At 42.7% G+C, this 13331-nt stretch overlaps 1 protein-coding gene across 1 annotated transcript in view; it reads right to left on the bottom strand.

Moving 5' to 3' along the window:
- The window catches only part of kif3a (kinesin family member 3A), a 39145-nt gene extending 32428 nt beyond the window's left edge, over positions 1–6717 (bottom strand). Inside the window, exons 1-5 of the mRNA XM_015943357.3 lie at positions 6535–6717; positions 5876–6149; positions 5586–5730; positions 304–388; positions 31–136 (exon numbers count right to left, since the gene is read on the bottom strand). Coding sequence (XP_015798843.1) covers positions 31–136; positions 304–388; positions 5586–5730; positions 5876–6149; positions 6535–6540 — 616 coding nt within the window. The 5' untranslated portion in view covers positions 6541–6717. The remainder of the gene's footprint in view (positions 1–30; positions 137–303; positions 389–5585; positions 5731–5875; positions 6150–6534) is intronic.
- Positions 6718–13331: the final 6614 nt, after the last annotated feature.

The following is a 13331-nucleotide window of genomic DNA, read 5'->3' as shown; positions in this document are numbered from 1 at the left end:
TTTGTGTATTTTGTCAGCTGTAGTGCTTACGGTTTTTATGACCAAGAGTCATGATCCTGTCCATGTCATCAGCATTGTTCACAACGTAACCAGAGAGGTCCTTGATGTACACGCCTACATCTGGTCTTTCTTTGACCTGTCACAGATATCACAGCAGAGATCTGAAATCATTCTGAGAAAAAGAGCTGCTGAAAACAAAGTTGTGCTACTTCTGCAACTTTCCAGCTCACAAAATGATTACAGGGCCGTTTAAAACAAGTCATCAGTTCTGTTATAAGTCACTACATTTAAACATCCTGTTACCTCAAGCCTCTGCATCTGATCTTTGCCCAACAAGTCCCGCACTTCTTCGTTGTAAATCTCCAGGTACGAAACCCGTACCAAAAATCTGTTGGAAGGCAAACGAAGAAAGAAAATTAGATTTCTGTCAAAAACAAAACGTATTATTATATGTTTTAATCGTGGCTCATAAGATTTTTTTTTTACGTTGCTCCCAAAATCTCAATCACATTCATGTCAGCTGGGTTTTAACAAAAACAATTCAATTTCCTAATTTAAGTCCATGGAGAAAACCAAAAATGTCTTTCCACTGTAAAAATCTGTAAAACTTAAAAGTATTGTTCACTGCTACTGACAAACTATATGAATTTTACTCATTCCTGACACCAGGAGAGTTTAGCTCATAACAGCTCAGATACGATACATAATACTATTAGGGATGCACCGATCAGGTTTTTTGCTGCCGATCACCCATACCGATATCAAAGAATGCTGATCACCGATACCGACCACCGATACAGATCACGTGGATTGGCCAGAAATTTTCTACAACATTATAATGAGTGGTACAAACTACATAATCTGGGAATAAAGGAAATGTATAGCGTCAGAGGCGTGCCACAACCCGTGCACGCGGATTGGGTCCACATCGCGCGTGTGAACGGGACTCGCGAGTGAAAATATACATAGTGAGAGGTCATTTGTGCACTGAGAGGGAGCAAACTGTGTCTGTGAGCGCACAAGGACGTGCACAAGTGACAAACCTGCGTGCGCGCGTTGCCAACGAGCACACGGCAGAGGAAAACGTGCGCGCTCGGCAGCCTCTCTGCGCGCTCGGTTTCTGACTCCGCTCGCTCGGCTGTAAGGGGTTTTGGCACTCTGGAGGCGTGGCCTGTGGCAGATCTTCTCTGTCCTCTGATTGGTTAGTTTACCCCGCACTTTACCCTCTACCTATCTATATAAAAGAATCTGGTATTCAGTAGTTGCTGTCATAGCTCAGCTGGGAGAGCGGGTGACTCTTCCCCTGGAGGATCCAGGTTCGAGTCCAGGCAAGGCAAATAGAGTAGATGTTGTGTTATTTTTTTCCTAATTCCTGTGATATTATTTTACAGTTGTGACCGTTCAACTGTCATTAAACGTCCGAATGTTTGCTGGGCAGTGTTTTAAAAAGTGCACATAAGCTAGATGATTTTAACCATATAAAATTATATTTTTTGTGATATTGGAAAAATACATACTGAAATAAAACTACTGATTGAAAACTTTATGACTGTGGTTGTACAATATATGACTCACTAATACACTGCAAACGCCCTTAGAGTGGGGCTTCCAGAGAGAGAGAGAGAGGGAATTTGTATTCTGTCAAAGTTGTAATATTACTTCAGCCACTCATATAAATAATTTAAATGTTAATTTAATGAAATATTTCTATTTTTTCATTACCTCACCCTTGTTTTGACAGAAACGGGACCTTGCTGGATAATATCATGGAGAAACTATTTGTTCACAGTACTTGGCTCAGTGAGGATCTGTATACCAGAAATCTGTCTGCAGATTGTTACAACCCAGACTGGAAGTGGTGGGCTGTAATAAGAAAGGAGACCAAACAGAGGAGTGGGGGTTCAACAACTGATTTATTTAACCAAAGTAAGGATTTACTAAAGCAAGTTAGTGAACAGAAAATGGCCATCTCAAGGTTTTACTCGGATGTCCCTCAGCAGGGTGCAGCACTGTTGAAGGTCATCTGAATGAAAGCTTGATATGCAGTTTCTTTATGAAAGTGTGTAAATATACAGTGTGGTTGCCGTACATATGTTGAGGTTCTCAGACATCAGGCTTCTTTGCCCAGGCCTTCACTAGTGGGCTATTTTAAAAGTTGGTAAGGAGAAAAACCACAGCATATAGCTGATTGTTTACAAATGCAAGGAGGGGAATAACAATCAAAAAGCTTGTGTTCGTGGACCAGATGAATGGAGCGCTCCACATGCACTCAGAGATGTTATGGCTTCTGTTTCTATAACTTCACATGCAGACATTTGAGGTTTGCCAGAAAGAAAAGCTGGCCTGTACACTTTGCAGGGCACAATGTCATCAATGAAGAAACCCCTGTCTACCATGATGACCATCTCTAGTTGTAGCATGTTCAACACACCAGATTCCCAGGTTGGTCGCTGATAGTTCCAGCATACAGTGCTGAGACAAAGGTCACTGGCCTATGTGGCACAATCCAAATGAGCCTCTTCAGAGTGCAGTTGAACTTGAGGAAAATATATGACTCTGGAAGAGAGGGGAATATGGCCATTGACACCTCAAATCAGTGCAGTCAAGAATTACTGGTGTTTGGGTAGTCCTGAACGTGTTGTGATGCCCCCACCGTCTCATTGGGTTTTCATTTGTGTTTAATTGTGTTTTTCTTCTGTTGTAGGCAGCTCGTTAAGCAGCCTTGGAGGCACCTGGGCTCAGGGTGTGGTGCTGCCTACAAAGCCTACTGTTTTTCTGCTTTCACTAGGTCTCTCCTGTGTGGTGGAGAGTCCTCACTGGCCATTTTCTGTTTACTAACTTGCTTTAGTAAATCCTTACTTTGGTTAAATAAATCAGTTGTTGAACCCCCCACTCCTCTGTTTGGTCTCCTTTCTTATTACAGCCCACCACTTCCAGTCTGGGTTGTAACAATCTGCAGACAGATTTCTGGTATACAGATCCTCACTGAGCCAAGTACTGTGAACAAATAGTTTCTCCATGATATTATTCAGCAAGGTCCCGTTTTTGTCAAAACAAGGGTGAGGTAATGAAAAAATAGAAATATTTCATTAAATTAACATTTAAATTATTTATATGAGTGGCTGAAGTAATATTACAACTTTGACAGAATACAAATTCCCTCTCTCTCTCTCTCTGGAAGCCCCACTCTAAGGGCGTTTGCAGTGTATTAGTGAGTCATATATTGTACAACCACAGTCATAAAGTTTTCAATCAGTAGTTTTATTTCAGTATGTATTTTTCCAATATCACAAAAAATATAATTTTATATGGTTAAAATCATCTAGCTTATGTGCACTTTTTAAAACACTGCCCAGCAAACATTCGGACGTTTAATGACAGTTGAACGGTCACAACTGTAAAATAATATCACAGGAATTAGGAAAAAAATAACACAACATCTACTCTATTTGCCTTGCCTGGACTCGAACCTGGATCCTCCAGGGGGAGAGTCACCCGCTCTCCCAGCTGAGCTATGACAGCAACTACTGAATACCAGATTCTTTTATATAGATAGGTAGAGGGTAAAGTGCGGGGTAAACTAACCAATCAGAGGACAGAGAAGATCTGCCACAGGCCACGCCTCCAGAGTGCCAAAACCCCTTACAGCCGAGCGAGCGGAGTCAGAAACCGAGCGCGCAGAGAGGCTGCCGAGCGCGCAGAGGGGCTGCCGCGCGCGCACGTTTTCCTCTGCCGTGTGCTCGTTGGCAACGCGCGCACGCAGGTTTGTCACTTGTGCACGTCCTTGTGCGCTCACAGACACAGTTTGCTCCCTCTCAGTGCACAAATGACCTCTCGCTATGTATATTTTCACTCGAGAGTCCCGTTCACACGCGCGATGTGGACCCAATCCGCGTGCACGGGTTGTGGCACGCCTCTGACGCCATAGAAATGTAACCTAATCTAAAATGGTCTGTATTAGGGTTGTCACGGTGTGGAAATTTAACCTCACGGTTATTGTGACCAAAATTACCACGGTTTTCGGTATTATCACGGTATTTTTTTTAAATGTGCTACATTTTCACACAAATAAATAAGCCCTGTATGTCAGGAAATATTGTCCTCAGTTTGTGTCTAAATTTTGCCTAAAATGTGTTATTTTGTAATTATGTTGTTTGTTTACATTTTTTCCCTTTAGTCTTTAAAATACCAATATTTGCCCATAACTTCTTATTTTATGTCTGTTTGATGTCATCATTTTAAGAATATTAGACCAGATGATACTCAATACTCAAGTAGCCTTCTAATCAGATACTTTATTTTACCTTTACTTGAGTAATAAACCCTATTGTCCTCAGTTTGTGTTCCAGTGAGCTTTGCAGGTTTTGGAAAATGTCATCAGGCAGTAATCATTGTTAAATTCATAATTATTCTCGGAGAGAGACCAACTCTTATCTGCCCCTGGGAGCCCCGTAATGCATAGCGTCATTTCAACATGGGGGTGTCCGCGACACGGTTTATATGCAAGTAGCGGCGCTGCGGCTGCTTTATATAGCGACTCGTTGCATTCTCCCTCAACCCAAATCCTCGGATCACACATTTTAGCTAAAACGCTAACGTTAGCTTGCCTTGCGTTGACTGTAGAGTTGTGGGTGACGGTCACGCAGATGTGTCATGAGATTTGAAGCGTTGCTGCCTTTCACAGACACTTTTTCTGCACGTGCTGCAAACAGGATAGCCGTCTTCTATCAACTGTCCCTCGGCATTCTTCAAATATCTAAAAGATGCCCGTACTTCCGACTTTGTCTTCTTTGAGGGGTAAAAAATGTCCTCCTGAGCGCTGCCATCTCCTCCTTTGGTCATTATTTCAGCTTTAGCTTCAAGAAAGTTTTGGCTGTAAACAACAAAGCACGCAATTTCTCCTACCCGGTAAGCCGTCCTACCCGTTGTTACTGAGCATGTGCGCGCTTGCGCACAACGCAAAAGGGGAATGCTACTCCGCTGTCATATTTGCAGGAAAATAGATACGTTGTAAGTATTAGTACTTTTTTTCTTTGGTTAGGGTTAGGGTGAAGGATAGGGGTTGTGTCATGTAAAACACCGTAAAATTCTCCTACGGGTAGGACGTTTTGCCAAAGTAGGACGTTTTCTCAGAACACCGGCAACTTCAGCAGATGATACGGTGGCTGGTAAGGGTCACCGCGCCTACACCGCAGCCACGGTAAACCCACCGAGATAATATAGTTTTTTTTTAAAACAAGGCGGTTATTATTATTGTCAACTTTTTTACCGGGATTTACCGCTACCCGGTTACAGTGACAACCCTACCTGATCGGTCTGCTTTGATCTATTTTGAAAACTCCGATCAAAACCGATAGGGGCGCTATTGGCCGATTGGGATCAAATGCCGATCCATCGGTGCATCCCTAAATACTATAAATATGTAGTTCTAACAATTTTAAGTATGGCTGACAACAAAACTGATGTATTTTCAGAGCTCACTAACCAATAAGGGATTGGGTGTGAGAAGATGATTTAAATCACACAAAGTAAGTTCTTAACTTAAATTTATTACATTTGTGTCTGCAGACAGGTTGATCACATACCTGGTGTCACCCTCTGCCTTGGCTATGTGACCAAAAATATGAGCAAAGGAATTTGGGATTATCCCTCTGAGTTCAGGCACGGCTCTCACTCCTTCCATGGTGAATGTTTTTCCTGTGCCAGTTTGTCCGTAGGCAAAGATTGTGCCTGAAAGCAGTAGCAGTAAAAAAAAATAAAGGTTATCAAACTGAAAATGACCATTACAAATAAAATGCATATATCGTATAAAATGTAATTAAGTGTGATGAGGTGAGGGTGTTTGTTTTGTTGTGCCTAATGCTATAATCTGTACCATTATAGCCCTCCAGCACTGAGTCAATGATAGGGCGGGCAGTGAGATTGTACACATCCAACTGTTTGCTGTCAGGGCCAAACACAGTGTCGAAAGTGAAGGTTTTAGGAAGCTCATGGGGAGTCTCCAGCTTGTTCACCGTGATGGTCCCACGGATCTCGTCCACTACGACGGCCTGCTTGCTGCCCATCACCTTTTCTTTCTGATTGAGGGGACGGCATCGCACCACAACTTTGACATTATCGCTGGCCTCCTGTTTTTCAGGCTTACTGCTCTGAAATAGGACAGAACATACAAATGTCAGAATACAATTCATGTGTCGTTTAAGGTGAATGACGGTGGATATTGATAGAGGCGGAGCCAGCACTTAAAAATATGAGAAACTGGAAACAAAAAAGGTTCACAAAACGAAGATGCTCTAGGAAGGCTAACAGTGACAGTCACTTAAAAAAACATCCACTTTCGTATATCACGGTGATAACGCTAACGTACGGTGGCTAGCTAAACAACCTCTACTTTAGTGACGGTTGCATTTGCGTTGTATGCTTAATGAACGAAAACAGTTATGCTAGCGGAGCTAACCCCGGTTAGCATCACATCAACTGAAGAAGGGAGGAACCATATTTACGAGCAAAAAAATAACAGATGTGGCGACTTACCGGCATAATGACAACGTAGAAAGCCGGTTATATTTTACGTGAGATGAAGATGAAATGATGGGGATGCTTTGTTCATTTGACTCTCGGTTATTTGAAGAATTGAAGCGATGTGGCCGCTTCTGCTGCTCACATCCTACGGCTTGTTGTCAGGTTTGTCTGTCCGTCTGCGCATGCGCACCGTGGAGAAGCTGTGACAGGGCACGCTTCATTAACCTAGCGAAGTAGATCATATTCTTGCATTGCAAAGTTTAAATAAAAATGTATTCAGTCTGGCTTGCCAGGCTAACGCTTCATGGCATCACTGTCATATTTTAATATTAAGATAAATATGCATAAATCTTATGGTACAACTGAAAAAATCATGATGAATAATAAATGTCATGCTGATGAAAGGCGCTGGCTGACAAGAAATCAGATAATTATTTACGCGTTACAAATGTTACAAAGACTTGTGAACTAGACCAAATTCTTGCCTTGCAGAGTTGAACATAACGCGAAGGCAACGTAGGGCCCTACTATTATTGACACACACTGGAATACATTAGATTTACAAAATCTTAAAATTATTCCATGCATTGAACAAATACATCAAATGTTGACTGTGAAAACTTTTAGACTCCCTGTATTGGGATTTAGCATTAGATGCCTCCTCTGTTTTAATCAGAAAACAGAGGATTGTTGTGCAGTTTTGATATTTTTTCTCACTTAAAGACTTAGTCAGAAACGTAAGTACACTTTTTGTAGATGCTTAGCAGTATTTTGTCCTTTCACTTGTGCTTTGTTTTTGAGACAAATTAAATGCATATTAAATGTTGAAAACATGCACACATTTGTCAATTAAAGTGATACTAGGCAATTTTGGCTCGATTTTAGCACTCCTAGTGTTCCATTAGTGAAAGCAAAAGTTAAACTCATCTCAACACTGTGCATCTTGTATCTGATGGCAACATCTAGTGGCTGACAAGCGTATCACACCAAGACGTTTTAATTCTGTATTTATGGTAAATGACATCCTTCTAGAATTCTGGAACCCCCAAAGCGCTTCACAACACAATCAGTCATTCACCCATTCACACACACATTCACACCCTGGTGTGTAGTCACAGTTGCACAGGGCAAAATGGCAGAGACGAGTCTGCTGTACACAGGTGCCACCCGTCCCTCCAAACACCACCAGGCAAGGTGGGTTAAGTGTCTTGCCCAAGGACACGACAACAGTGACAGACTGAGCTGGGGCTCAAACCTGCAACCTTTTGATTACGGGGTGAGCACTTAACTTCTGTGCTACCGTTGCCTGAAAGCAATGCCTCCCTTTCATGAACGTGCTCCTCTAGTCGACAAAACAGAGCCAAAACACATTGTTTTACAATTTTCATGCTCATGTTATGTTGTGTTTTCATATATTTATATTTTAAAGACTTACTTGTCCATGAGAAAGGTCACTAACTCTGTATCAACTGAGGTTCGTCCTTTACTGTGCTAGAGCATGCTCTGTGATTGATGTCTGTACGTAACCAATAGTCTAACGCTATTGGTTAGTGCTGACTAGCATTCAGTTCATATTGAATGGAGATCTACAGGACAGGGGGTGGGCTTAGCAATAAACAAAAAAAAGATGTATTGCCTACATTTAATCACAGTAATTTGACTTATATGGATTTCTGAAAATTCATAGAGAACTCTTAAAAGGGGAAAACTCCAGAACGAGTTTCCTTGAAAGGGGTTGGACTTTCTACCACTCTGGAGTTGCTCCCACTGAGAGGTGCCAAGCAGGGGTCGGCATACATGTTGCCCCACATCTTGGTGCCTGTACGTTGGGGTTTACCCCGGTGAATGAGAGGGAAACCTCCCTCCGCCTTAATGTGCTTATGAACCAAACTGCAGCTCAGACTACCCACCCTTTTTGGAGTCCTTGGAGGGGTACTGGAGAGCGCTCCTTCAAGTGACTCCCTCGTTCTGCTGGGGGACTTTAAAGCTCATGTGGGCAACAACAGTGAGACCTGGGGAGGTTTGGTTGGGAGGAATGCTCCCCCCCCCCCCCCCCCCCCATCTGAATTGGAGCAGTGTTTTGTTATTGGACTTCTGTGCTCGTAATGGATTGTCCATAACGAACACCATGTTCAAGCATAAAAGTGTCCATATGTGTTCTTGGCACCAGGATAGCTTAGGTCGCAGTTCGATGATTGACTTTGTTGTCATTTCATCTGATCTGTGGCCGCATGTCTTGAACACTCAGGTGAAGAGATGGGAGGAGCTGTCAACTGACCAAGGTGAGTTCGGTGAGACAATGGACCAAGACTTCCATATGGTTTTGTGGAGATTCTGGTCAACCATCCGGCATCTCAGGACGGAAAGCAGTGCATTACCAACACTGTTTACAGTGGTGACGGTGTGCTGCTGACCTCTACTCAGGACATTGAGGATCGGTGGACGGAATACTTAGAAGACCTCCTCAATCCCACCGGCAAGCCTGACAGTGAGGAAGCAGAGGCTGGGGACTTTGAGTTGGACTCTCTCCAATCTCTGGGGCCGAGGTTACTAAGGTGGTCATAAAACTCCTCAGTGGCAAGGCCTCGGGGGTGGATGAGAACCACCCGGAGTTCCTTAAGTCTCTGGATGTTGTTGGGCTGCATTGGTTGATTAAAAGTAAGCCCCCCTGCCCTATTTAAAGTAGGGTTTTCACATTTGACATAGATAGCTTCCTTTACTCCTCTCTTTCTCTATGTCAAACGTTAAACAGCAATAGACAGCAACAGCTTATAAATTGACTCTCCCATTTTCCAGTTAGAATGGACAAAACTCCCCGGATGAGAAGCAAAATGTCTTCAAGAAACCAGTTGCCTTCATTTGAACCCTTTTGTATTACCATGACCTGGATGACTGAGAACCTTCGCATATCTCATCATTACTGTCTACAGGAGTGATTCATCTCTAACTGAAACAAATCAGCTGTGTTTACGATCTGAAACATGCAGGAAACAGGCTGGAAGCAGACTGCAGCACTGGCATGTCAACTAAATCTTTACTAAGTCCTACAGGGACCGGACCGGCACTTTGAAGTTGGAAGTGCAATATTCTGGCTACAGAGGGTGGTGGGATTCTGAGTGACTTTTCATTAACCCTGTTAAATGTCATTTTAGCACATGCTGGCTCAAGAAAATTATTAAAAAATATGAAAAATGTTTCATTGTATGCCTTTACTTAAAAGTCAACATTTATCATTGTAACGTGAGGAAGTGTGGGTTTTCTGTCACAAAGCTGGTGTTTGACCCGACTGGGTCGCTCAGAACTTTAACACACAGATTGGGACCTTTGCAGACATGAAGTCTGCGAGAGTCTGGAAGAAGCCATAACATCAGCCACCTGCAGCGTCCAGAAGACGTGTTTCCATGAGTTGTACCCAGAACAAGTCAAAACATAAAGTTTAAACTTCCTTTTCTTGTTTTGAATGTTAAAAGTTTAATAATCAATTTGCTCATTATAAATGTGTTTTAATCAAATGAATGATTATTATGCTTTGGGTAATTATAAGAGATTTAATTAATCCATTCTTAATTAAATGTTGATGTTGAGAATGTTTGGTAACGACCTTCACACTCCTGCTTCTTCACACACCCAAACACGCCCACGCACATCTGCTCACAGTTAACTTCCAAACACATTTGCTGACGTACACGTTTTTGCTTTGAGAAAGAAAGAGTTTCTTGTTAAGCTTTTCCATTATTGATTCAGTTCGTGCTTGACAACGAAAGAGAGAGGACCTGAATAAACGCTAAAGGGGGGACAGAGCCGGTCGGCTCGTTTCTCCCCCCCCCCCCCTCACGCTGTTCCTGCCAAGCCAGACAGAATAGCTGAATCGCAACTTCTAACGCAGACTCATCCCGAGTCTTTTGATTTCTGAGTGAACTAAACTTAACAAGCGCATCGACAAAACGCTTTTCCATCGACGTGTACCGAGGGCAACTCTGGACCGGTTCCATTCGACACCTACGTCTCCCCTGTCAGCCGCTCGTGTCATCTGGATGAACCATCACCATCCTCCACGGCCCGGATCCGAAAGAGGGTCCACAAGAGTTCGGTGAGACAGAACACGGTATTTAGCGTTTGATGCAGTTCTCTGATAAGACCTAAGTTTATCCAAACCATCACTTCACTCAGACACCTGTTTCTTCCTGAAGCAAAATCAGACTCACACACGCGTTCATATCACAATATTCTCAATCTTCATAAATTCACCACAAGGTCTATTTGATCATATCAACTGTTAACGATTGTCCCACAAGTTGCCAATGCTGATTGTTATACCCATGTTTGTCAATTTCAAAATCATTAGTCTAGTTTGAAGAATTAAAACTTTTAATTTCCAAACTTGTTTGTTCATTGAACTGAAACACAGAAACACAGATATTATCGTCAGTTTATCGATGAAAACAACCTTTGAGTCTTCTTAACAATATAAAATTTGGTTATTGATTTATTAAAAATTAATATTCCGAATTAATACGTAGCATGGTTCCTCTTTCATAAAAGAGCCTAAAACCACAACGTTACAATATGGCGAGCCAGCCAGGAGTTTTATATCTGCGCTATATCTGATTTCAAACATCTAAAAGCTAATTTTTCACAAATTACGCCTTTTCTCTGTGTTTCACTTTGATGTCTTATTTTGAAAAAAACCGGAAATTATTCCGCTGAAGCCACTCTTCCGGGAGACGTCCTGGTGGAAACTTGACGGTGGAAGATCTCCGATCTCAAATTGTCCGCAAATTACAGACAGTACTTTGATTTATCCCATCTTCGCCTTCGGAGCAAACGTGTGAATTGTGCTTTTGACTAAATTCTGCCCATTTTGACGCGACGCCGCGCCTCTAATCTCTTCAGGTCGGAAAGCTACATTTCCGCTCTGAAAATTGCTGGGTGAGCTACCGTGAGCAGCTTATCCTCAATCCTAAAATTAAGACTAAATTCTCCGAATTCTCGGACACCCTTCGTCTCAGTGTGTTGACACTGTGGGCGAGCTATTGTGGAAGATACTTCCGTTACATAGGCGACTGATCAACGCCGAATCTTTCCCGGACGACTCGTTAGCAACTACCGTTAGCTTCACTTGCTAGGTAACCGCTGTAATTCGGGTTATATATGCCGGAGGCGTTACTGCATCCAGATTGCGTACGCTTTAAAGTCCGTTTTAGCCGCGGAGCGAGATGCCTGCTTGGGTAATCGGGCAAATTTAAGTCTGGTCGCTACAGACGAAAAGCTAGACCTAGCCGGAGAGCTAAGCTAGCGAGCCACAGTTAGACAAAACGGGAACGCGTCCCATTAAATTGTCAAACCATTTCTGACACAATAAGTTCAGTGTCCTCACAAAACCCGCATTGGCGGTGGTTCCTGTAAATCACTACGGTGTGTAGAATCTACATTTTGCTACGTTTGTCCGTCTGATACCAACACGGCAGCGTAGGTTTTATTATTTTTTTTATTTTTATTTTGGACCGCTGTACGGGTCGGCTTTCACAGCCTCCGTTGCTCGGATCCATGCCTTTTTCTTCCATCTTGTGAAGTTGTGTGCATTCATTTCTCTATCAACAGCTCCTTGTTTTACCCTGTGTCATAAAGTTAAGTTACGCTACGGACAGTCCTTGATTGTGAGATGAATTAAGGAATTTGCCCGGAGTTTTACGTCGACTCAGAAGGTAAAAACGCGAGTTGCTCTGAACTTAATGAGAGATGGACGAGACATGACAAAATCTTTCTTGCACTGTTACACCTGATGTAAGGTTCTCAAACGTTCTGCTTTCAGAACACACCCAGACACAGGATGCTGTTCGCCAGCCGATAAAACCACTTGGTCCTGCCGTGTTTCAGAACGGCCAACCCGCATTAGTCGGGCGCCGGAACGCGGTGGGGAAGTTGCTTTTGGAACCCAACGGACCGGAGCGAGGGACGAGTGTTGGCAAAAGGGCACAAGCTAAACTGGGTCGGGGGTGGTTCTGTTTTGCACTTCCTGAAGTGAATTCAAGCAACATGATGTTTACAGTCACATTGCTATTTCTTAGCCTTTGTTCCTTCCAGGGGGTCAAAAACCCATCAATAACATCAAGGTTTGGAATTAACGACACTTTCTCTGCTAATTTAATGCTAAATAAATCTCTTGAACCTATGGTTAACCTCTCTGACAAACAGGTTGTGCTTAACCCTTTGGTTCCCGATGTATTTTCTCTTTCCACTATGTTAGGGGCTGACCATCTCTCCAGCATGGGTGTGAATTTCTCAAGCTGTGACCCACCGCTTCAGTCAGAGGTCTGCTTTAATCGTCGGTCCGCATCATACACAAACCAACTTGTTTCTCGGGGCGCGATGAAAGCATCAGCCACCGTGAAGCATTTGTGGCCTCCAAACGTGGCCGTCTTACCATTTGAAGGGTTTGCGCACAGACATCTTGACCTTTCTGTAAATGACCTTGTCATTTCTCAGTTTGTGACCTCTGCTAATACGGTGGCCAATTATTTTCTCCTTTCAATCAATCAATCAATCAATCAATCAATCAATCAATCAATCAATCAATCAATCAATCAATCAATCAATCAATCAATCAGATTTTATTTATAAAGCGCTTTCAAGCAAAGTGGGACTCAAAGTGCTTTACAGAAGTAAAATTACCCCACATTTCTATAATAGTTTAAAAGCATTAACACATATGTGCACACACTAACACAATCACATCAGTAAAAATGTATATTTGGCTGAGTCCAGATGAGCCAAGTAAGGTAAGGCAAGGAAACGGCATCAGAGGAGCC

Source organism: Nothobranchius furzeri, chromosome 1 (assembly GCF_043380555.1).
Source record: "Nothobranchius furzeri strain GRZ-AD chromosome 1, NfurGRZ-RIMD1, whole genome shotgun sequence".
NCBI classification, from domain to species: domain Eukaryota; kingdom Metazoa; phylum Chordata; class Actinopteri; order Cyprinodontiformes; family Nothobranchiidae; genus Nothobranchius; species Nothobranchius furzeri.
The sequence above is the reverse complement of the archived record's forward strand: the minus strand, read 5'-3'. Positions and strand labels throughout refer to the sequence as shown.